The sequence below is a fragment of the Globicephala melas genome, chromosome 4 (genome assembly GCF_963455315.2).
Source record: "Globicephala melas chromosome 4, mGloMel1.2, whole genome shotgun sequence".
Classification (NCBI taxonomy): domain Eukaryota; kingdom Metazoa; phylum Chordata; class Mammalia; order Artiodactyla; family Delphinidae; genus Globicephala; species Globicephala melas.
Window position 1 is genome coordinate 123,980,207 of NC_083317.1, and position 24,780 is coordinate 124,004,986.

The 24,780-nt window shown below is 46.9% G+C and overlaps 1 protein-coding gene across 9 annotated transcripts in view; it reads right to left on the reverse strand.

The window, feature by feature from the left end:
• Window positions 1-16,691: 16,691 nt before the first annotated feature.
• Window positions 16,692-24,780, reverse strand: part of PXYLP1 (2-phosphoxylose phosphatase 1) — a 68,657-nt gene continuing 60,568 nt past the window's right edge. For all 9 annotated transcript variants that reach the window (XM_060298545.1, XM_030873348.2, XM_060298547.1 and 6 more), the window contains 2 exons: window positions 23,777-23,916; window positions 16,692-19,066 (listed from right to left, as the gene is read on the reverse strand). In XM_060298545.1, the coding sequence (XP_060154528.1) occupies window positions 18,129-19,066; window positions 23,777-23,916 (1,078 nt within the window). In that variant the 3' untranslated portion in view covers window positions 16,692-18,128. The remainder of the gene's footprint in view (window positions 19,067-23,776; window positions 23,917-24,780) is intronic.

Here is a 24,780-nt window from a genome sequence, read left to right on the forward strand (position 1 = left end):
AGGTGGAAGGAGAAATGGACCCACCACAAAGAGAATCACAAATTGCTGTGGGAAGTAGGAGCAGGTACTGCATCTTAGACCCAGATAGATTCATACACACACTCATCTACCCATACATACATCTATTGATCCATTCAGCAAATACTTGTTGAGTACCACTGTTCTAGATGATGGTGCTGAGGATATAGCAGTGAGCACAAGCTTGAAATTCAGGAGCCTGCTGGAGGCACAATGAGCAACTGGCTGGAATTTGGGTAGGCATTATACAAAGAAAAAGGCAATGCTGAAACTTGAGAATGGGACCAAATATTTGCAAACGATGCGACCGACAAAGGCTTAATTTCCAAAATATAGAAACAGCTCATACAACTCGGCAACAAAAAAAACAAACAACCAATCAAATAATGGGCAGAAGACCTAAAAAGACATTTCTCCAAAGAAGACATACAGATGGCCGAGAGGCACATGAAAAAATGCTCAACATCACTAATTATTAGAGAAATGCAAATCAAAACTACAGTGAGGTACCACTTCACAACAGTCAGAATGGCCATCATTAAAAAGTCTACAAATAACAAATGTTGGAGATGGTGTGGAAAAAAGGGAACCCTCCTACACTGTTGGTGGGAATGTAAGTTAGTGCAGCCACTGTGGAAAACAGTACGGAAGTTCCTCAGAAAACTAAAAATAGAATTACCATATGATCCAGCAATCCCACTCCTGGGCATATATCCAGATAAAAACATGGTTCGAAAGGATACATGCACCTCAGTGTTCATTGCAGCACTGTTTACAATAGCCGAGACATGGAAACAACCTAAATGTCCATCAACAGATGAATGGTTAAAGAAGATGTGGTACATATATACAATGGAATATTACTCAGCCATAAAAAAGAACAAAATGATACCATTTGCAGCAAATGGATGCAACTAGAGATTATCATACTAAGTGAAGTAAGTCAGAAAGAAAAATACTATATGATATCACTTATATGTGGAATCTAAAATATGACACATGTGAACCTACCTATGAAACAGAAACAAAATCAGGAACATAGAGAATAGACTGGTGGTTGCCAAAGGGGAGGTGGGTGGGAGAGGGTAGCAGTGGGAGTTTGGGATTAGCAGATGCAAACTGGTATATATAGAATGGATAAGCAACAAGGTCCTACTGTGTGGCACAGGAAACTAGATTGAATATCCTGTGATAAACATAATGGAAAAGAATATGAAAAAGAATGTGTATATATGTATAACTGAGTCACTTTGCTGTACAGCAGTAATTAACACAACATTGTAATTCAACTTTACTTTAATAAAAAAGAAAAAAAACCCAAAAACCTTGAGTCTGCTGAGTTTGGCTAGTTTCTCTGGAATACCAGGGTTCAAAGAACCTTCTAGCAGAACAAGCTGTCACCTACTCCCTCATCCTTTCCCTAGTCTGAGGTTGTCTCCCCCTTTTGTCATTCTCTCAGCCTCGCAAGGCCATATCACTATCCACATCTTTAGGCTCAGGACCATCTATACTCAGGCCTCCAGATGGGTAGCTTCTTGCTGTGTCCTTTGCTCTGTGTGTGCACATCCCTGGTGTGTCTTTTGTGTGTCCAAATTCACTCTTCTTATATAATAAAACCAGTCAGATTGGATTAGGAACCACTCTAATGGGCTCATTTAACTGAATCACCTTTTTAAAGGCCCCATCTCCAAATATAGTCACATTATAAAGTAACAGGTGTTAGGGTTTCAACATATGAAATTTGGGAGGATATGATTCAGCCCATAACCCCACGCCTCCACCCCCTGAAGATTCTTGCTGTTTGGTTGCCCTGTGATTCACTGTGTGGAAAATAGCATGAACCACAGAGAAAGCCAGTGACCATAGGGCCCTCTACTTGTTAAAAGGATGCATGACTCAAACCAAGAGAGAAGAGAAAGAGATCTGCACGTCCTTATGCATACCTACACTCAATTGCAGAGGGAGCCTTCATTCATGCCCTCCCAGGATCTAAAGCAACTTCCCAAGTTTTAAGAGTGACAGAGGAAGTTTCTGCAGCTGAAATGTCTATTTTGTACCTAGGATCACATGGGAAAGAGTCACACCTTTGACGGTCAGACAAAGGAGTCTTCAAAGATCTCAGCTGATTTAGAGGCAAACTACAATGTAATAACAGAGCCAAGACAAGAGGAAGTAAAAGAACTCTGCAAGGCACAGTTGGTAGAATTCTGAAAATTAGTGTTTCCTGTTTGCGTCAAACCTCCTTCTTCCACAGGAGCCTTGCTCAGTGTTAACAGGTCCTGTTTGCCAGTGGCTCTGGGTCAATTCACTGAAAGCCAGTTGCTTCCATTTTACCTTCCTAGTCCCTGCCAGTTTCAGCCGTTCCCCTGAAGAAACTAAAGTTTCTCCAGTTGTTTCTAATACTAATACAGTTGTTTCAGTCCTCCCACTGCCATTTGTTCTCACTTCCCCCAGTCCCTTCAAGCACCTTTTGGTTCCTCCAAACCCTCGACCCTTTCCCCCTCACCCATCAATCCCAGTCTGGCCAAATCACTCCCAGTCCCACAGATCCCTCCCCTTACACTCCAGTCCTTTAGCCCCTCCCACTATGTCATTCCTTAGCCTCACCCACTCTGTCCTAGCTCCCCCTACTACCTCAAAGGAAACACAAGTGTTTTAATGGTGATTTTTAAAATTTTTTAAAAAATTTTTATTTTATACTGGAGTATAGTTGATTAACAATGTTGTGTTAGTTTCAGGTGTACAGCAAAGTGATTCAGTTATACATATATACGTATCTATTCTTTTTCAAATTCTTTTCCCATTTAGGTTATTACAGAATATTGAGCAGAGCTCCCTGTGCTATACAGTTGGTCCCTGTTGGCTATCTATTTTAAACATAGCAGTGTGTACATGTCAGTGCCAAACTCCCTAACTATCCCTCTCCCCCATCCTTTCCCCTAGTAACCATAAGTTCGTTCTCTGAGTCTCTTTCTGTTTCATAAGTTCATTTGTATCATTTTCTTTTTTAGATTCCACATATAAGCGATATCATATGATATTTGTCTTTCTCTGTCTGACTTACTTCACTTAGTATGATAATCTCCAGGTCCATCCATGTTGCTGCAAATAGTATTATTTAACTCTTTTTAATGGCTGAGTAATATTCCATTGTGTATATGTACCACATCTTCTTTATCCATTCATCTGTCAATGGATATTTAGGTTGCTTCCATGTCTCTGCTATTGTAAACAGTGCTGCCACAAACACTGGGGTGCATGTATCCTTTTGAACCATGTTTTTCTCCAGATATATGCCCAGGAATGGGATTGTTGCATCATATGGTAGCTCTATTTTTAGTTTTTTAAGGAACCTCCATACTGTTCTCCACAGTGGTTGTACCAATTTACATTCCCACCAACAATGCAAGAGGGTTCCCTTTTCTCCACACCCTCTCCAGCCTTTATTGTTTATAGATTTTTTGATGATGTCCATTCTGACTGGTGTGAGGTGATATCCCACTGTAGTTTTGATTTGCATATCTCTAATGATTAGCAATATTGAGCATCTTTTCATGTGCCTCTTTGCCATCTGTATGTCTTCTTTGGAGAAATGTCTATTTAGGTCTTCTGCCCATTTTTTGATTGGGTTGTTTGTTTGTTTTTTTTGATATTGAGCCACATGAGCTGTTTGTAAATTTTGGAGACTAATCCCTTGTCGGTCGCATCATTTGAAAATATTTTCTCCCATTCTGTGGGTTGTCTTTTCATTTTGTTTATGGTTTCCTTTGCTGTGCAAAAGATTTTGAGTTTAATCAGGTCCCACTTGTTTATTTTTGTTTTTATTTCCATTACTCTAGGAGAGGGCTCAAAAAAGTTATTGCTACAATTTATATCAGAGTGTTCTGCCTATGTTTTCTCTAAGAGTTTTATAGTATCCAGTCTTACATTAGGGTCTTTAATCAATTTTGAGTTTGTGTATGGTGTTAAAGAATGTTCTAATTTCATCTTTTTTACATGCAGCTGTCCAGTTTTCCCAGCACCATTTATTGAAGAGATTGTCTTTCCTCCACTGTATAGTCTTGCCTCCTTTGATGTATATTAATTGACCATAGCTGCGTGAGTTTATTTCTGGGCTTTCAATCCTGTTCCATTGATCTATATTTCTGTTTTTGTGCCAGTACCATACTGTTTTGATTACAGCCAAATTGCCTACCAAAAATTCTGTACCAATTTTCACTCACATCAACATTGAACTCTATGAAAATTCTTGATGTCAGAAACACCTTCACCAACCCTATTACTCTTTTTAACTGATAATATGTTGTAAAATTAAGCATATTCCTGCTGTCATAGCTTGTATTTATCTTGTATTTTCTACTACTAATGTTGAAAACCTTGTCAAATGTATTTCAGTCAACTGTATTTCTGAATCTGTGAATTGCCTGTTTATATTCTTTGTCCATTTTTTAACTAGGTTGCCTTTTTCTTATTGATTTACATATGTGGGCTATGGCTTTTATCTTTTATATGTCTCATGAATATTTTCTCCTAGACATCTCTTCTCTTCTAACCGGGCTGTGACAGACTGAAGAGCCCTTAAAGTGCTGTTATGCAGATATAATGGAATACCGGCCTACTTAGATTTTGGCCAGTATTCCAAAACCTTAGAAATGTTCAAAGGTTGTTTTAAAAATTCCATCCAGGGCTTCCCTGGTGGCGCAGTGGCTGAGAGTCCGCCTGCCGATGCAGGGGACGCAGGTTCGTGCCCCGGTCCGGGAAGATCCCACATGCCGTGGAGCGGCTGGGCCCGTGAGCCATGGCCGCTGAGCCTGCGCGTCCGGAGCCTGTGCTCCACAACGGGAGAGGCCACAGCAGTGAGAGGCCCGCGTACCACACACACAAAAAAACAAACAAAAAAATTCCATCCAGTATGAATTGCTGTAAATTGTATAAACAGGCAAAAGCAGCAAGTAAATATGGTGCATTGATCAGTAAATTGGGTTTCAGCAAATGGGTCTGCTTCCTCTAAGCACATCTGTCTCAATACCTCAAAATGTGGCTGCATTTCTTTGTCTATTTCCCCTTCATATTCATTACCTTTATTCATTTTCTTTTTTAGTCACACAGCAATACACTTTATTGTAGAAAGATTTAAAATATACATATATATGTAGACAATTGTAGCAGACATGTTTTGTACCTGGCCAATAGGCATTCCCCCTTCACCCATGATAGCCAAGCCCAGATTTCGTTCAGGTATCCACTCAAACCTAATTGGATTGTTTACTTCTCTAATTTACTACTTGATTCATGAATTTCTGAGAAAGTTACATTAAGAGGAGGGGTAGGAGAAACCCAGAAACCATGGTTTCATAGCTCTAGGTCCTTCAGTGTGACTGCGGGTTGCTGGAACCACATGGGTGACCACACTGGGAGAGGGTCCACTCACTCAACAACGGTGTAGTGAGCCTGCCTTTGTACCTGTTGTGGGTTCCATTTAGAAGGTGCTCATACAAATTCTAAAAGGGGTCTAAAGTGGATTCAGTGTGTGGTAGTTTGCAGAACTGGTGAGCTGACAAGCCCAGTTGATATCTACTCTTGTAAGGGCCTTAGGTGAGAGAACTTGGCAAAGATGTGATGCATGACAGACCTTGGTATCCTGCTTGACCTTAAGGGAGAAGAGACTAAACCAGAGCAGGGAAGGTCTTTTTATGAGGGACTTTGTACAACTTGAACTGACAGCCTTGTGAATGTGGTGAGATTGCGTATGTGGCGAGAGGTCTGGGGACTCTCAGGTTACAAGTCAAATATCACAAATATGTTGTTGATACAGGTTCAGAGAGCCATGAAACACACACAAAATTCTTCAGAGCCCAACAGTGCATACTGGGCCCAATATACCAGATGAATATGCTGCAAAACAGACACAATGCTTACACAGAGGAAGAGGAATCTTCTCTTACATGTGTTCTTTTAATTTTTTCGTTATAAAATATTTCACATACAAAATAATTTAATATGTAAGAGATAAAGAAGGTGAATAAATATCACATATCAATCATCTACCATAAGAAACAGAATATTACCAATCCCTTTGAAGACCCTATGTATGTTTCCATTTAATACCCTGAACTGAAAACTGAACACAATGCCTACACCTCACTTCATGTGTCATCGGCCAGAACTGCACCGCATGCCCATACTTAAACATGTCATTTCAAGGGTGACCAGGACCACTGTGATTGCTTAGACAGTCGTTTTCAAACTTTTTGGTCTCAGAGCCCCTTTACACTCTAAAAATTATTGAGGATGCCAAAAGGCTTTGGTTTATAAGGATTTTTTTAAAAGATTTTTTTGATGTGGACCATTTTTAAAGTCTTTATTGAATTTGTTACAATACTGCTTCTGTTTTATGTTTTGTTTTTTGGCTGCAAGGCATGTGGTATCTTAGCTCCCTGACCAGGGATCAAACCCGCACCCTCTGCATTGGAAGGCAAGTCTTAACCACTGGACCACCAGGGAAGTCCCCTGTTTATATGGATTACATCTATCAGTAATGACCGTATTAGAAATTGAAACTGAGAAGATTTTAAAATATTTAAGTCATTTAAAAATTACAATAATAAATCCAGTACTTGTTAATGCAAACACACACACACACTCACTTTTTAAGAAAAAAACAAAAATTAATTACTGAGAAGGGCTGCACTGTTTTACATTTTTGCAAATCTGTCTGGCCTAATAGAAGACAGCTGGATTCTCATACTTGCTTCTGCATTCCAGTCTGTTCTAATATTGTTTTGGGTGAAGTATATGAAGAAAATTTGGCCTCACAGAGATAAGTAGTTGGAAATGAAGGTAGTATTTTAATAACCTTTTCAGATAATTTTGAATATTCTTATTTGATACTATACCAAAACTCAACAAATGATAGCTTCTTAAAGCTTAGTAGCTACATCAATGAACTTTTCATACTCTGTTACATTAAAAACCAGCTGGGCTATCTTGCAATTGAAATAGATTTTTTTTACCCATGCATCATGGTTTTGTAACATCATGCATTGGACATTTGGAAAATATTGGTTCACTAAATGTGGTGCTATTAAAATATGTCCACGTATTCTTTGGTCCTCCTCCCTTTAGGAGGTGGAGATTAATTTCCCTCTTCTTGAGTATGGGCTCTACACATGACTCACTCCTAATGAACAGAATGTGGTAGAAATTACAGAGTGTGACTTACAAGGGTAGATCATAAAAGACATCAATGCGTCTGTCTTGCTCCCTCTCTCTTGGATCACTTGCTCTGGGGGAAGCTAGCTGCCATGTTGCGAGGATACTCAAAGCCTTATGGAAAGGTCCACATGGTGACAAACTGAGTCTCCTGCCAACAGCCATGTGACTGTGCCACCCTGGCAGCAGACAGTCTAGCTCCAGTCACACTTTCGAAAATGCGAAAAGGTGAAATCGGCAGTGGGGCCCAGACAGGCGTTGCTGGGGTCTGAGGGATGAGGCTGGGACTGGAGGGTCTGAAGAAGGAGGCTGACTTTCTCCAGAATCCAAGCAATTAAGGACATGTGCTGGACGGACCCTATATAGCCATAAGGCTGGGGCCACAGGAAAGTTATCCTCTTGGGAACCGGGACAGCAGGTCAGGAACCACAAATTTCCACCCCCACCCCCCACCCCCGCTACTGTCCACACCTGTCCCCACTGCCCACAGCTTCGACTCCTGCAGCTACTGCTGGAGGAAGCAAAAGAGCTGTGGGACCCACAGGGGGAGCCCTGTGGGTTATGCCCTTACGGCCGAGGTCTTCACTTCTTCCCAGTGGAAGACAGGCAATGCAGGATTGGGAATAAGGGGTACCTGAGACCATCTAGCCTTCGGCCTCTAACCCCAGAGACGTCCAGAGGTGGGAAGAGAGCACGCAGCGGCGGGAGGGCGACAAAGCCGCAGCGGGCAGAGCGCAAGGCTGCAGCGGGCCTGACCATGCGCGCCAGAGGGAACGAAACAATGCACTGAGGGATCTCGCCAGGTCCTTTCCTTCTGAAGTCCCGGTTTCTCTGACTCACGAACGACCCCTGGAGGTAGACAATACTCAAAATCTCGCACCGTTCTACTCCCGCCGAAACCCACTCCACTGCCGGACTCACCCTAACTTCCGCTTTCAGGGAAAGAGCGCAGTTCCGGGGTGGGCCCCGCGAGGCTTTGTGGGAAATGGAGTGTTGGTCAGGAGGATTCTGGGGGTCGTAGTTCCTGTTGGTGCTTATGCGCACGCGCATTTCCGTCTGCACGTCCCAGCTTCCAATGCTTCGCGGCGCGGGAGAGAGACGTGTGCACTTGTGCGTAGTGGGCTTCTGACCTACGGCGGCTTAGGCTTTGTCCTGGGGGTAGGGGTCCCGAGGTGGGACATGACAGACAGACTTGGGTTCTCTGTCAATTACAGTTGCCAATTGTAACTGGGCAGTTGCAGCAGCAAGTGATAATCTCCGTGATGTGAGGGTTAGGAGCAGGGCCTAAGGGCCAAAGCTCGGGGTGTGCCATAGGACCAGGCCCAGGGGCGACGCATCTAAAGCCCGGGGCCTGAGAGCGCAGAGTTCCCAGTGAGCAGGGCTACGGCCATGCAGGGACCCTCGAGTCACACGGAGGAGATGAGCGTTATCCCCCGACAGTGTAAATCTGTTGTCGGTTTCGGGTGGGGCGCACTGCCATCCTAACTTCATTTTTTAAGGTCACTGTGGCTGCGGTTCGAAGGAGTGGCGAGCATTGAAGACCGAATAGTAGTCCAGGGAGAGGTGATGGGAGCCAATGGTGACAGTGGACTGAGGGGATGACGGGGGTTCAAGGATGGGGAGGAGTAGAGGATTCCCAGATTTCTGGTGTGGGCTGCTGGCATGTCTGTAGATATTCTCACTTAGTGAAATTCTTACCAGAATGTTTCAACCTCCCTTAAAGACTTGAGGGGGTCCACAAGTGAGCACACATGTGTAGATAGTCACAAAACTATTCAGATGTACACTGACCCAAAGGATATTCACGCACATAGCAACACGGCTCTGTTAGGCCCACCCTTGTGAGCACACTGGTGTGTAAATACACACAGCCACATAGCTCGTAATCACACGGTCCCACATACTCCCTACCCCAGACAAAGGCCCTAGTAAATGTATCCTTTGTCTCAGCTCAAAGAGTCTCTGCCCAGAGCGAAGGGTGCCCAGCATCACAGCTCAGCCTTTATTCTTCCACCCTACTACATCCATGTCCACTATGACTCTCCCAGTCTTCCTAGTTACCTTCTTGCCACCCTGACCCGATGTGAGAGAGAAATGGGGCTTTAATTTAGGTAAGGGCTTTGCCTATCTGAATGTGTTTGCTGAGGACCTTCCCCGAGCAGTAGTTCTGAAGATATCAGTGTATGCTGGATTCTTTAGAGAATCCTGTGAAAGCTGTGAACCCTCTTCCAAGATAGCACACATCTTTATAGCCATGCTATTTGGAAAACAGAATTGAAACCCATCTGTGGAGCCCTGGTTAAGAACCTCACTAGAGGTAGATCAGAAGGTCAGTTTCCTGGTTGCCCCCTCTGCAGTCTTCAGGTGGCTCTGGAAGGGAGAAGAGTAGGCCCCCAAGCCCAAAGAGGAATCAAGGTATGAGGAAGGGGCAGCCTCTCCTCCCAACCAAGTGTTAGCCCTAGTTAGAGCCAGGCTGTCAGTCTTGCCAGTCCTCTGCTGGTTAGTGGGTGAGTCATCCAGGCAGGCAGTTCAAGCTTATCAGGTGTAGGGAATTCTCTGGTGGTCCAGTGGTTAGGACTCTGTGCTTCCACTGCAGGGGGCCCGGGTTTGATCCCTGGTCTGGGAACTAAGATCCCACAAGCTGTGTGACCTAAAAAAAAAAAAAAAAAAAAAAGCTTATCAGGTGGTGTTATTTAGGCTTAGTAGGTCAGTTAGACTGTAGGTCAATGAAATGATTGGTGATTTAGAAACTTAATCAGCCAACCAGCCAGTCAGGATTAATTTTTAAGATGGACAGTTGTCCATCAGGGAGCCAGTTATGAGACTGCTAAACAGCTGGTTCATCAGTTAGACAAAAGGGCAGTTGGGGTGAGACCATATGGAGACAGTGTGTCTCTACTTACATCTTGAAGACTGTGGACACAGGTGGAGAGAAGAGTTGACTCCTAGGCCACCAGAGGGAGCTTCAGTTTGCTGGGAAAGAGGGAAGACTGCAGAACAGGGCCAGAAGGAGTTGCCACTAGAGGGCGTTGTGGCGCCCCTTCACGGGCACAGGGTGCCCCTGACCATTTGTGGAAGCCCCCGTCTCTGGCCAGCTTCTGAAGAAAGGCTCCTGAATATGTGGGGAGTGCCTAGCCAAGACACACTTGGCTCTATGCTGGGAGGAAACAGCCAGCTGCCCACCAGGAAAAGGACTTGCCGTTCCTGAGCACTGGGGAGGAGGGAGGATGGAGAAGGAGTGCCTCACTGGTGGGCCCCAGGAGCAGGGACGGGTGCAGCTTCCTACGGCGGAGCCACCCAGGGTAGGATCTGTCTTCTGTCGAGGTGCACGTCACTTCCCGGGCTGCTTCTCCTTCAGTGCCTCGAGGGGCCATGGAGGGGCCAGACCAATGGCCTAAAGCCTCCAGACTGCCATTCCTTTGCTGAACGCTGTGCTCAGCTGCTGCTTCTGCAACGGACAGCCACTCTAACTAAAGCAGGAGGCTGGAGGTTAGACATAGATGATGACAGAAACATGAGGAAAGGACGAGCAGTGAGCTTCCTTTCCCTTGAGAAATAATGGAGCTGTTTATATAAGGTGCCAAGTACGACACTGTCACAAAGGCAGGACTCAGAAGATTCAAGTTCTTTCCTCTCCCAAAGAGAAGTGCATGAGCTCAGGGAGTTGTTATCTCCCAGTTATGCGTAGAGCGTGATGCTGTGCCTCCAGGTGGGCTTCCTGGCTTTAAAAAATGGGCAGGGACAATATTCTGGTTCTAGCTGGTTTCGGTGACTCTGCACAGTTAAAAGGAAGCGTAAGTGGGGGCAGTAATGGAGGCTCCATTGTGGAGGTGACCCACGTGTGCGGGGCTTTACCTGCACTCTCTCGTGGGAGATGCCATCCTGGTTTACAGGTGAGGCACCTGAGGCCTAGAGAGACTAGATACCTTGCCTGAGCCCTCATAGCTGGGAAGTGATACAGAACTGGGTTTGAACTCGGTCTGTGTGGTTCCAAAGTGCTTTCCTTTTCTGGGATCTGGGGAAGGGGACACAGGCGGGGAAGGGGAGGACGGTGAAGGACTGGGGGTTGCTAGGTCCTGAGGGAGAGTTGCTGGGGGTGGCTCTGGACAGGACTGTGCCTTTCAGAGACTCTGCAAACCTGACATCCCACATGGTGATACAAAGACCCTTTTTCTCTCTCCCAGGTGTGCAAAAAAACACATCACAACTACCCTCTGTGGACAAGCCCTTCAGTCATGTACTATTGCAAGTAATAAAGCTGAAGTGCTAAGTGGGAGGCAGACCATGAAGGGCCTGGTGAGTCACCTTAGGGAGCTTGGATTTTCTCTACAAGGCAGTGGAGGGTTTTTAACAAGGAGTGGCATGATTTGATTTGCACTGACACAAAGGTACAATCCATATATGGCAGAAATACTGAGTAGGTATTTAGTTCATATTAGTAAGCGCTCACACATACTTCACGTGGGGCTCCAGGAGGCATGTTTAATATAATGGTACAGTGATCCTGAGCGAGGGCTCAGGGGTCAGGCTGGTTTGACTCCCGGTTCTGTCACTTCCTGCCTATGAGGCTTTGGCAAATGACCTCTTCTCTGTTTCTTTCCTCCTCTTACAAATGAGAGATGAGCACGATGATTTCTAAGCCACAGGGTTGCTGTGAGGATGAAACAAGGTTATGCTTGTGAAACACAGCACAGCGCCTCGCACGTTAAAGCGCTCAGCGGACGTTGGCTTGTCTCACCCTGTGCAGCGCCTGCTCCAGTTCCGATCCTCTCGGCCTCGTGTCTTTCCCAGCCACTGTGTGACCACCAGGCCCTGCAGGCTTTGATCTGCAGCATCTCCTCCTCTTGCTTCCTGCCCGAGGGCTTCTCAGATGCTCAGGTGGCCCCACTCATGCATGTTCCACCCAGAAGCGAGGGGGAGGCAGCTGTGGACAGAGCTGAGGGATAAATGTACCCCCCCTTCCCCCAGGTGACCAGTGAGGAGGTGCATTTCACAGGGCTTCTGGGAGGTCCCTCAGCTGGATGGCCTATCACCATGGTCAGCTCAGTGTGCATCCTCGCGCTGGCTTTCCCCTCCCTTTTCCCCCTCTCTGTCCTTCACCTTTGCTCCTGGGGACCACATTTCCTATTGAATACCTACACTTAAGGTTTTCTTCTCAGACTCTGCTTTTCAAAGGAACCCAGGCTAAGATAACCATTATAAGATGATCCTAATTTCTTTGAAATGCTGCATTAGAAACTGCTAGAAACATGAACATCTGGAACAGCGATCATTCCCTGGGGTTGGGTAAACTCTTGCCTACACCCCAAGTTCCCAGTTTTACTTATTCACTTGTGTGAGGGTAGAGGAAGGGGTGAGCTAAGGAAGCTGGGAGAGCTCTGTAGTCCAGCCCAGTCCTGAGTCTGCTACTCACTAGTGGCTACGCCATCCTAGGCAGGTGTCTGCCTCTGAGCCTCTGTTCCTTTCCTGTAAAACGGAGATCATAGATGCCTACTCATACTCTGAGACAGAGACTCTGTCAGTTGAGTGCTTGGCCCAGTGTCCAGCCCCTAATATGTGCTCAATAAACGGTGAGTTTTACTGTAACAGCCCTCTGTGTCTCCCGTCGCTTCACGTGTGCTTACTTAGCTTCCGCAATGACATGATAAGCCTCTCATAGGCAGCGATAGAAGAAATTTTTGATCAATAGCTACATTGTCTCTTTCAGATAAATGACTCCAGCTTTACTGCCCAGACTAGCAGAGGCCTTAGTCCCTAGGATTTGCTTACCTTCCACTGCAGCTCAGTTCCCAGGAAGCAGACTCTGAGACAGATGTAGATGTAGGAAGTTTACTGGGGAGTGTTCTTGGGGTTGACACTGTGAAGGAGGGCAAGGAAGCAGGACAGGGCAGAAGAAATGGGCTGCAGTGCAGTCCCAAGGCCTCAACAAACCCCGTGGGGAGCACCAAAGCTGGGATGGCCCTTCAGGGTTGTCCCCAGGTCTTTCAATCCCTGCCCTGCCCAGTCAGTGGGTGTGGCTGCCTGGGAAAGAGGCACTGCCAGCCTGCACACTCCCAGCCACTGGGGAAAGAAGTCCTGAAGTGGGGAATCTGGGGAGGGTATAGCATCCGCCACACTTCAGTTCTAAGGGGTGGCTTTGGAGAATGTGACAGTCACTGCTGGTTCTCTAACCAGTATCCACTTTCCCCCTTCTTCCTTATTAAGAAGGCCTGATTTGCTTGAGACAGCAATGTGCCCAATAAAAATACTCCCTTTCCTAGACTTTTCTGCAGTGGCAGTGGCTTACGGGACCCCATTCTGGCCAGTAAGATGTAGATAGCAGCCTGGGTTCCTGATGACATGGTGGAGCCACTGGAGAAATAAAGCCACTGAAGGCTTTATTTGCTTAATCACTGTAGACAGTTTTCTGTTGCATGTGACCAAACAGTCCTGGATGGTTCAGAGATGCGTAATCATATTCTGCTTAAGAACATGGGCCTTTGGGTTAATGGACGACAGCTTTGAGCCTCAGCTCTGCTGCATACAGCTAGCTGTGTGAAACTTCAGAGAATTCACTCCATCACACCTCCCTTTTTCTATAAAAGTGGAAATGACAGTACCACCTAATGCGTGTCTCATGTAACACTAGGGTAGCCAACTTGTCCCTGTTTGCCTGGAACTTGCCCACTTTTAGCACTGAAACTCCCACATCCTGGGAAACTCCTCAGTCCCAGGCAAACCAGGACAGCTGGTCACCCTATTAAAACATTTCCCGAAATACCTACCTCCTTTACAAATGGAAGACTGGGTCACGAAGTCTAACAATTATATTTGATGCTGCCCCCTAGTGGCTGAGTATAATATAACATCACTGCAAAAATGCGTTTGTAAAATTATTCATGTAAGTAGTTTTTTCTTAACAAAAACTGTAACCAGTTTTTGGTCAGAAGCAGAGTTGGAATATTCTCCTAACCATTTAGATTTAAATTTATAGCTGTTGTAATCCCACTATATTTTAGTACTCACTGATACTCGCCAGCAAATATGGTATATTATAGGGTTATTGGGAGGATTAAATGAGTGTAGGAAAGCCTCTGACACGGTGTGTCACAGTCCATGTGCTGTAAGTTTCACTGATGTCATTTAAACTTGGGTTAGAATCTGCACTTTGACTCTTCCTTTGAAAAGTGACTTCACCCTGATGAGACTGTTTCCTCATTGAGTTAAGAGTAATAGGACCTCCCTCGGAGGGTTAGATTGATAGATGCTTGTGGGGTGGCCCTCCCCGAGGGAAGCAGGACCCCCAAAATATTGCCTTTACTACTGAGTTCTCCAGAAGCCAGGCCTCAGGCCACCCCTCCGTGAGGGGCTCTGCAGCCCTGGGAGGAGCTGTCCCGGGGATACCTTCTCATCAACGCCACTCTCAGCTGGCTGTAGGGCTTCACAGGCCCGGAAGGCCTGACCGGACGCTCTGATGAAGTGTCAAGCCTGAGCTGGCCACTGGGCAGGCACTGGTCTCCAGGATGCAACCCAGCGCTCAGTTCAGGGGCCTCGAGCAATGGGAGCTAACTGGTGCCCGGGCCAGAGCTCTGAGCGAGCCCCGATCAACGCGGCCTGCAGCGTGAACCCCAGCTGTCTTCTGCTTTCTACTTATGTTGTGTTTAAACACGCTTAGACTGCTCCACCTGTCCAGAAGGCTTTCTAAAGATTCAGAGAAACGGAAGCATCCCTGCCTATCCCGTGTCAGTCTCTGTGAGTTCTAGAAAAAAGGAATCACTCAAATCTTTCAAACATCTAATTCTGCTATAGCTACAAAGACCCTCAAATAGGCTTAACAGCAATTAAGGATTGCTGTTCTTCATTTCTTCATTTCAGTTCTTCATTTCTATTTCTAAGTGAATTTAGAGAAAGAATATGTACTCTACTCATATTAATCAACACATACAATTGCTGGTCTCTCTACTTTGTTCCGTGTACCTCAAAAGCCTTGTAGTCCTATGTTAGTACCTTGGTGTTACATTTTAATTTCATGCATTTTTAATGAAAATTTAAAAATATGTCTCATCTATATCATGAAATCATGAATTATGCCTATAGCTATAAAAGAGCTGCCCAGAGCTGCCCACCTTTCTTTCTCCTTCCTTCCCTTTCTTCCTTCCTTTCCTTCTTTTTCTTTCTTTTCCTTTTTCTTCCTTCCTTCTCTCTCTCCTCTCTTTCTCTCTCCCCCCTCCTCTCTCTTTCTCCCTCTCTCTCCCTCTCTCTCCCTCCCTCTCTCTCCCCCCCTTTCTCCCCCCCTCTCCCCCCCTTTCTCTCTCTTCCCCCTCCCCCCCACCGTCTCTCTCTCTCCCTTTCCCTTTCTCTCTCTCTCTCTCCCCTGCCCCACCACCCTCTCTCAATGTGGAACGCTCCAAGATATACTGTTATGGGAAGCAGCTTAATGAGAAATATATCTAAAAGACATATTGTTAAAGGAAACCTAAGCTGGGTGCTCAGTGTTTGTTTATGGAAATGAAATGTCTCAGAAGTTGATATTGAGGAGGATACTTTAATGCCATGCATACCCAATGTCTTGGGAGGCAAAACCTCTATCTACACTTTTAATGTTGGCTCTTATGCAAAATATCCACCTTTACCAACAGATGTTGCGAACTGACTTTTAAAACATCTTCTGATTCACCTTTATTTTTAAATCTCAAGCTGTGTGTAGCAGTTCTGATTCAGATAGATTGTGAGTGGGAACAAAAAAAAAAACCTGCTTAGGCTTTAAATACTCGAGAGATAACACTCAATTTTCAGCAATAAAAGCAGCTCTGGGGGGCTTCCCTGGTGGCACAGTGGTTGGGAGTCCGCCTGCCGATGCAGGGGACACGGGTTCGTGCCCCGGTCCGGGAAGATCCCACATGCCAAGGAGCGGCTAGGCCTGCAACTCTGGGGATAAATTTTCACCCAGTCCAAGGCCACCAGCTGTGACACATCCTCTTGGCCACCGAGCCCTGATGCTGCTGTCAGAGAAGGAAGCTGCAGCCCCTCTGTGGCCCAGTGCAGGACTGCTGTCCCTTCCCATCACCCCTGAGGGCCCAGCTTGGCCTGTGGCTGGCCACACTAGGCTGGGGCCTGGCACTCCCTTACCCACATGTACTGTAGAGCAGCGGTCCCCAACCTTTTTAGCACCAGGGACTGGTTTCGTGGAAGACAGTTTTTCCACGGACAGGGTGGGGGGATGGGGGATGGTGCAGGCGGTCATGTGAGCGATGGGGAGCCATGGGGAGCGGCAGGCGAAGCTTCCCTCGCCTTCCCGCAGCTCACCTCCTGCTGTGCGGCCAGTTCCTAACAGGCTGTGGTCCGTGGCCTGGGGGTTGGGGACCCCTGCTGGAGAGCTTTCTAATTTAAAATGCTTTTGTTTATTAAAAAAAAGATAAATTAAAAAAACATATGAACTCACTTGAAAGGAAATAAAGTGACTTACAGGTACAAACCATGAGTTGTGTGTACGAGTAATCTTCAAAAATTTATTAATAGAAACGGATGTAGTCAAATGCAACACTGGACAAAAACCAAACAGAAAAGGCTGGAATACCAGCGACATCGGGGAATCTCACTTTATATTTCTTCGCACAGAACTAGCACCATTTTAGTCAGAAATCACAGACTTAATTATAATTGCTTCTAATATATAAAATACCTTATAAAGATTATTTATCTAGTAACAAACTTCTTCCAAAAACTTATTTAAAACTCAATTCAATGTACCATTTGAAACACGAAAATGGTTTAAAAATCGATCCAATTCTACTGCTCGTCGAAGGCAATGAGCCATAATTAGTTTTACTGGAAGAAAGTGCCTGAATTCAGCTTCTGGCTCCCTTCTAACCCCCAAGCAGATACAGTAAACTGAATATTTCAGAGGAATCAGAGCACATCTAAAACTCGTCTTAGAAAATATTTCCCTAGACTATAAAAATACTAAATGGAATACAAAAATTTCAGCATGTACAGCAAATAGACTACAGCAGACAAATATTTAAGACATACTCAGAACTATCTTATACCATCATCATCATGAACATCAAGGAATATTCTAATAATTTTTCTATGATTCATTTTGACTCAATGTTTATTTCCCCTCAAGTTGTGTTATAGTGTCGGATACAGACCAGATTCTGTGTTTCTAGCAGAAGTTACTGGAGGCACCACTGAATAATTCTGGGTATGCAACTGGTTCTCTCGCAAAGTGCTGCAAGTGCAATTGTAGTAGAGCCTAGCTTTTAGAACAGGGATCAGCAAACTACAGCCCTCGGGCCACACCTGGCCCAGTGCCTGTTCTATGCAGCCTAGGAACACAGCCATGCTTATTCATTCACATGCTGTCTGTCGCTGCCTTCAAGTTACAAGAGCAGAATCGAGTAGCTGTGACAGATGCTGTATGTGGCCTTTGACTCCACAAGGTCTACAATATTTACTATTTGGCCCTTTACAGAAAAAGTTTGCCTACTCCTATTTTAGATAAATCACTTCAGGAAATTGTTCACTGAACAAGGACAAGGTAAGACTGTCCCAGATGAAGAAGCTTCTGGCTGAGGTTTGCTGGTTCCATCATACAGTACCAAGGCAGATCAGAAGAACACATATGTGGACTGGCAGCTTTGGGTACTGCCGCATTGTTCTGGCATCCTAAGCAAAGTCTGGCTATGATAAAGTACCTTCCTTTCTCTGTGAACTGGCCATTGTGTACCAAGTAACTCAAGTACCCAATTACAGCAACATATTCACTGTTCAACCCTAAATCTATGTGGCCCCCAAGCATGATTTCCGGCCTTTAAAAATCACCTTGTACCCTTAGCAACCAAAAGAACTAGAAGTGGACCTTTCCCATCCCTCTGTATTGGCATAGATTCTGTTAGCACCGCACCACGTACCTTTTAGGATCCTTCCCTGTGACACGCGTCAAAATAATTAGTGCTACCACTACCCAGGGCCACGAACATGTCCCTTTTCACAAAGCGGACGAAGTTTTCGAGGGGGCACATGGGCTTGGGAGACCGCTTGTGGTGATCCTGGCAGAACGAGGTGTGGAACGTGACATCGACACCGTCGTAGAGAATCCGGACGGAGTGCTCGCCGGGCTTCTCTCTGTCTTGCCAGAGCTCAAAGATCAACCTGGCCGCGAACCTCGGGAACCTGGCTTCTGTAAGGCCCAAGGCACTGAGAATCGGGGCCAGAGTGACGTCGTGAGCAGAGGAGAGAGCAAAGAGCTCTTCCTTCTGGCCCTCTGCCGCGCGCCGCATGCGGCCCACGGTCTGGTTCAGGATGGGGTGGGCGCCCAGGAGCGCGTACCCCAGATACAGTTTCTTCTCCCGCCTCTCGCTCTCGTCCTCTATCTGATGCCTCTTGATCACCTTGAAGTGCTCCATGTTAACACAGCCATTCCTGGTGCAGGGGAAGCTGACGTTGTGGCAGAAGAGGCAGAGCATGGCGTCTATGGGGTTGGCAGCCCGGAGCTGCTTGGTGGAGGTGTCCACGATCCTGGCCATCTCCTCGTAGGTCCTCTCCAGCTGCCTGTTTTTCAAACGCAACAGGTACTGCCGACGCTGCTCCTTTTCTAGGTACTGGTTCCTCAGTGGGCAGTAGCAGTTCCCGGAGCAGAACAGAGCGCTGGGCTGGTGCCGGAAATAAATCTTCTTCCAGTCAAAATCTGGGAGAAAGCCATAAAGCAGAGCCAGCCCACTCTGCAGCGTCCGGCTTTTGCCAGTGGTCTCTAAGCGAAGCTGCTCTGTGGACCAGTCACTGGGCAGGAGTCTGTGTTTCTTCAGGTAGACGTCCCTCAGCAGCTGGCCATTCTGCAGATGCTGCACAACCCCTGAAACACAAGAGTGCCACACGCTTGCCTTGCTACCAGCTTAGCAGAAGGAACAGCACGGGGAGTCGAGGCCCGTCCAACTCTGGAATGCTTTAGACGGCGAACGATTACGTCCTCGAGCCTGGCCCCCAGTGCGTGGAAGCCCCGAGAACGGGCTCACGTCAGCGTGCCAAAGGAGCCCCTCAGGGTTATCCACGAAGGGACGAGCAGAGCGGGGCCCGGTCCTCTGGACCCACGCCTTTCTGGGAAGCACAAGGACCCTTTATCTGCCTTGATTCCTCCCTTCTGACTGGTCCCTCCCCTGGAGGAGGGATGTGACTGGCGGGGCTCAGAGGGTAGGAACGATCGTACTGGTGGACGTCTAGGAGGTAACTGGCAGGGGCCTAAGGAGAGCTTTCTCCCTCCTGTGCTGGGACAAATCATTCCTCGGTGTGCCCGGGGAGTTCATGGAAATCTGTCAGGCAAGGAGAACAAGTCACTTGCTGGCTGCCTAGTCCCCTCACCCTGGGGACGTCCCCTCCTTCACACCATCCTCCCTACTGTCCCAGCTGAAGGCTCTCTGCTCACCTTCTGGGTACATTCTGCCCAATCCTGCTAGGGCTTTACCTGCTCATCAGCAAGGATACTATCTCTGTATGGATCTGGAATGATCACCCAGATACTCAGAATATTTGGGGGAAAAAAAAAAGCAAACTGCAGAACAGTATGTTTATTATGCTGCTTTTAAATAAAAATGAGGGGGAAATAAGAACGTGTATTGGCAGCTGTCTGTGTTTTGCACAGAAAATTTTGCGAGGATGCACAATGGTTACCTGGGGATGATAGGGGCACAGACATGGGGGGGGGAGGTGGAACATGGGTAGGAGCGTGAATTTTAAGTTTACCCTTTAGTTGTCATAGTTTCGAACTACACACAGGAACTATACCACAGTATAGTATCTTGAAAAAAAAAAGGAAAAAACTGCAAAAGTCTTATCTTCGAGCAGGAGAAGGTGGTCCAAGATGAAAGCAAGCTCACCCTGCAGCCAACAGGATGTTGGGATGGAATTTCAGTGCAAGGTCTGCATTCTCCGAGAGTGTCGATCACAGGCAGGCCCTATGACCAGTAATGCCACTTATTCAGATGCCCGAATGGTTTGAAAAGCCCCACCACAAAGATGAGAGGACTTCAGGCTGAAATGCGTGAGACAGAGGGAACGGTGTTGGCCCAGGAAGGGGAATAGCTCAGGAAAAAAAAAAAAGAAGGGTGTGTAGGTCCTACTTTGAATGAAGAGTATTGACAGCAGAATCCCCTGAGAGATCTGGGCTGGGGCAGGTCTTCGCATTTCCAAATGACCCGCATAAAGGGACCAGCCATGAGTGACAAACATCCAGAATGTGTGTCTGCCCCCGTTCCCCTCTGGGCCTACCCTGTATTCTGAGGCTATGTACGTTAAGGCTGGCGCGCTGACTCTGTGCCAACCTTTCTCCTTTAATCCTCACGAAAACCCAGCAAAGAAGGTATATTATCATTATCCCCCTTTTCCTTATTTTACAGATGAGGAAACTGAGGCCCAAGCCATTCACAGTTAAGACGTGGCCGAGCAGAACTCCAGCCCCTGCCCCAGCCCAACCTTGTGCTCACGTCACCTCCTCCCTACATGTTCCTGCAGAAACACTACCCATTCGGGGCTTCTCCTTCTCTCCAAACACGGCCTGCATCTTCATGCCTCTGTTCACGCCCTTCCCTTTCTCTTCCCAGTGAAATCCTCATCCTGGCTCCAATACTACCTTCTCTGTCTCCCTCCTCCTCCCCCACTCCCCAGAGGTCCAATTAATCATTCCCTCCTGTTTGCACAGGCCGCTGGACCGCTAAGGCAACAGCTGCATACATTGAGCCTAGCATATGCTAGCACCGTGCTGGGCGCTTTACACATGCTGTCTACTGCAGCTTGCCACCAGCGCTGTCGGGAAGATGTTACGAGCCCTGTTTCACAGGTCTGTCTACTCCAAAACCCGTGTTTACTCTGTAAGAGCCTGCGACTCGCAGCAACACCCTCAGGGGTCTCCATGCGCTGTACCACTGCAGCTGCAGGTTCCTTTAGGACAGCACCTCAGTCATCCAGCCACCGCCCCTCCCCTACATGCGGCAGCTGCCAAAGCATCTGGGACAGAGTAGGCACTTATGGTCAGTCGCATCTTACACAGCTCCTGTGCGGTGCCCAAAGTGTGCCACTTACAAATGATGATTCTAACAGTGATGTGAAATTTCAAATAGAAGATAAAAGTGACCACTCAAAGAGAACACGGGAATAGGAGCAAACAACCGCAAAAATGATTTCTAGGGTAACACTAATTTAGAAAACGATGATGATCACAGGTCAATGGGGAAGAAAGGTTAGAATGAATAGCTGCTCGATGCAGTTACCCTGACTTCCTAGCCAGCTGACGGACACTGACCCTCAAGGACCCCGTCAGGTTCCCTCAGGAACTTGAACGTGTAAATTCATCTACACGTGGCTAGGACTGTCTCTGTTGACAGACACACAGCAAAACCACAGAGGTAGGGACAGACAGCTTCTTTATTGCTGGTACCAGTCTCTGAGGTCTGGTCATATTCTTGCCCTTAAGAGTCTGTGAGTCACCCTGAATCTTTATAATAAATGTCCTTTTTCCGCTTGAGTTGGTTTCTATTACTTGCAATCAGTGGTTCTAGACAAGCACGGTTCTGCCCTCAGGGAGGGTTTGGGTTATCACAATAACATGCGGAAGTACGTTCCCCCATCCCTCGTGGGTGGGGTCCAAGGGCCAGACAGTCTTCACAAGGAACTGTTTTCTGTTCCACGTAACTTTTGAATGTATAAGACATTCCCTCATGTGAAAACCCTGTTTAAATACTTCAATCTCAAATCTGGTCGTTTGTGTCTATAAACACAAAACCATTTTTGCATAACATTAACATCCACTGAATTTTCCAGAAATGCAATATAAATTAAGGGACACGTGTCTTTTGTTTTGATCACAACTTGCCAAAAAAATCATGTCCTGACACGGAGTAGTAGTCACCAATACACATCCCTTGATCAGTCTGCATTTGTAGCTGTGACACACATCAGTCTACACTGAAGTGCAAGCAATTGATCATTTCATCCTATTTTCTAACAAAGGTGCGCTCAGGCATTTATGCTGAGATATACGGAATTATGTAATAAATTAGCTTCCTGTTGTTTCTACTTCATATTACAATTAGGGTGCCTGACATAACTGTTTTTTAAAATTATGTATATAGAAAAGTTATACTCGAATTTCACTTCAGGATAGTTCAGGGAGCACCACAAAACACTTGTTAATAAAAGGGGGTGCTGGATCTGGTAGGAGGAGAACTCCTGTTTTAAACTAATGCAGAGCTTGTGCACGTGAACTAATTAGCAAAAGCTTTTGACAAAACTCCTTATTCAAGGCTAGTCCTCCAGAGACTTAAGCTCGCCCCACTCTGTCATTCTGTATCCCCAATAATAATGGCTTTCAAAACATGGCGAAACCAACAGGGCCAAGTACAGGACAGAGACCTTCCTTCCATCAAAGCTGAGGTCCTAAGATGCTGGTGGATCAAGAAACAGAACGTAGCCAATCGGTCGCCTTGATTCCTCCAGAAAGGCTGGTGGCCACACAAAAGTCCTTTAAGGTCCCAGACTGAGGAAGTAGGAAGCTGGAACCTCTTAGGGGACCACCAGTTCCTTCTCGTACCGACAAAGGTGACCCCACTGTTAATCACCAACCTATGCTGACAGTGAACTGGCAGCACAACCGTATCAACAGGGCTGCGGAGGGAGAGATGGGTTTCTGTGAGGCACACACAAGCCAGACAAACGCCATGCTCAGTGGGGCTCCGCCATATGCGTGTCTCCCTGAGATCTGCTGCATTGAAACCTTTCAGCTCTTTTGTCTGAAGTAGCTAAGAACATGGGACTGGTTACATGAGTCATGGCCCATTCACAGTGGAATAATATGAAGCTGTCAGAAATGACGTTGTTGATGAACATTTATTGATAGGGAAAGATGATCTCAACATATTGTTAAGTGAAAAAGTAGGTTACAAAACAGTGTTTAGGAAGATACCACCTGTGAGAATGAGTGTGTGTGTGTGTGTGTGTGTGTGTGTGTGTGTGTGTGTGTGCACGCCCACGAGTGCATGCAGATATAAACACAGGAAGAAAGATTATTCATTTCTTTGGTGGGATTATGAGTGCTTTAAATTTTCTTCCTTTTGCTTAATTGTCTTTCCTGCTTTCTCTTCCATGAACATATATAGCTTTTGTAATAAGAAAAAAGGTTGTTTTTTTTTTTTTTGCGGTACGTGGGCCTCTCACTGTTGTGGCCAGAGTGTTGCGGAGCACAGGCTCTGGACACGCAGGCTCAGCGGCCATGGCTCATGGGCCCAGCCGCTCCGCGGCATGTGGGATCTTCCCGGACCGGGGCACGAACCCGTGTCCCCTGCATCGGCAGGCGGGACTCTTAACCACTGCACCACCAGGGAAGCCCAAGAGGTTATTTTTAATATTTAGAAATCACATGTTGAATCAGATACCTTGGTGAGCACACAGTTGCTTGAGGTGCTGGCCCTACTCACCCCTGCACCCACAGCATCTTTCCCAGGAGGCCCCGATACACGCGTCCGCCAAATACAAGAGCAGGTGGGAGACTGAGTCGGGGAGGGGCAGCCCCACATACCTGTCTGTGTGAGCTCCCCCATCTCACACAGCTGGTGGCTGGGATAAAGAGGCAGGGAGTGCAGGGGGCTTTCGAAAGAGGCTCCAGATCCCTTGGACATGTGACTCACGAAAGCCTCCAGTTTAGGGTGATACGGTTTCCTAAAGAGGCAACACAGAGAGAGTTAGTGGTTAGCGTGCTCCAAAGCCGTCCGTGACGATTTCAGCCTCAGCAAGCAGGACCCCAAGTGAGCCAAGACCTTTTTCACCCACAATAATAGTACAGTCCAGTTTCAAGATTACCTGCCCGCTGCCACCTACACATAAAATCCCCACTCCGAAAGGCCAGCCCGAGACCCCGCCCTCCAGCGAAGGGCCCATCATCCTCAGCACCGTGGGAGTCAGCATTGACCTCATCCACCCGGTTCCCCAGGCCGCCCCACTCCTGTCTCCCCCTCCAGGAGGCCACCAACCCCCGGACCCAAGGCTGCGGGTCCTCCTCAATTTCTCCCTCCCCTGCGCCCTGCACATGTGTCCTCCTGGGCTTCTCTGCCCCCCTCTCCTGTATCCCTGCATCCCTGAGCAGGGTCTGCCTCAGTCAGCCTCTGTCTGGATGACATGGGCCCCTCCTTGGCCTGCCTGCAGTCACCTCTTGCCTCCTCCACAGCCAGTGAGGTCGACGTAGAAGGCAACCCCGACTGTCACTGCTCTTCCACGGTGCCAGCTTCCCAAGAAGCCACGCACAGCCGTCAGTCTACTCTGGCCCTGCCTCACGTTGAGGCCCAGGGCTCCCTAATGCTGTGCTCTGGCCACGCACAGCATCTGCCTTCTGTGGGCCCTGCACACCTGTTCTTTCATGCTTCCAAGACTTTCCACATGCTGCCTCTTCCTCCTAGAAAATGCATCCCGACCTTCACTGGGGTAACCCTTAATCCTTAACTTATGTGACCTCTGGAAAATCTCCTGTGAAGAAAATTAACTGATTAAGATAACCCAGATCTCCACAGCTCACTATGCAATTTGCAC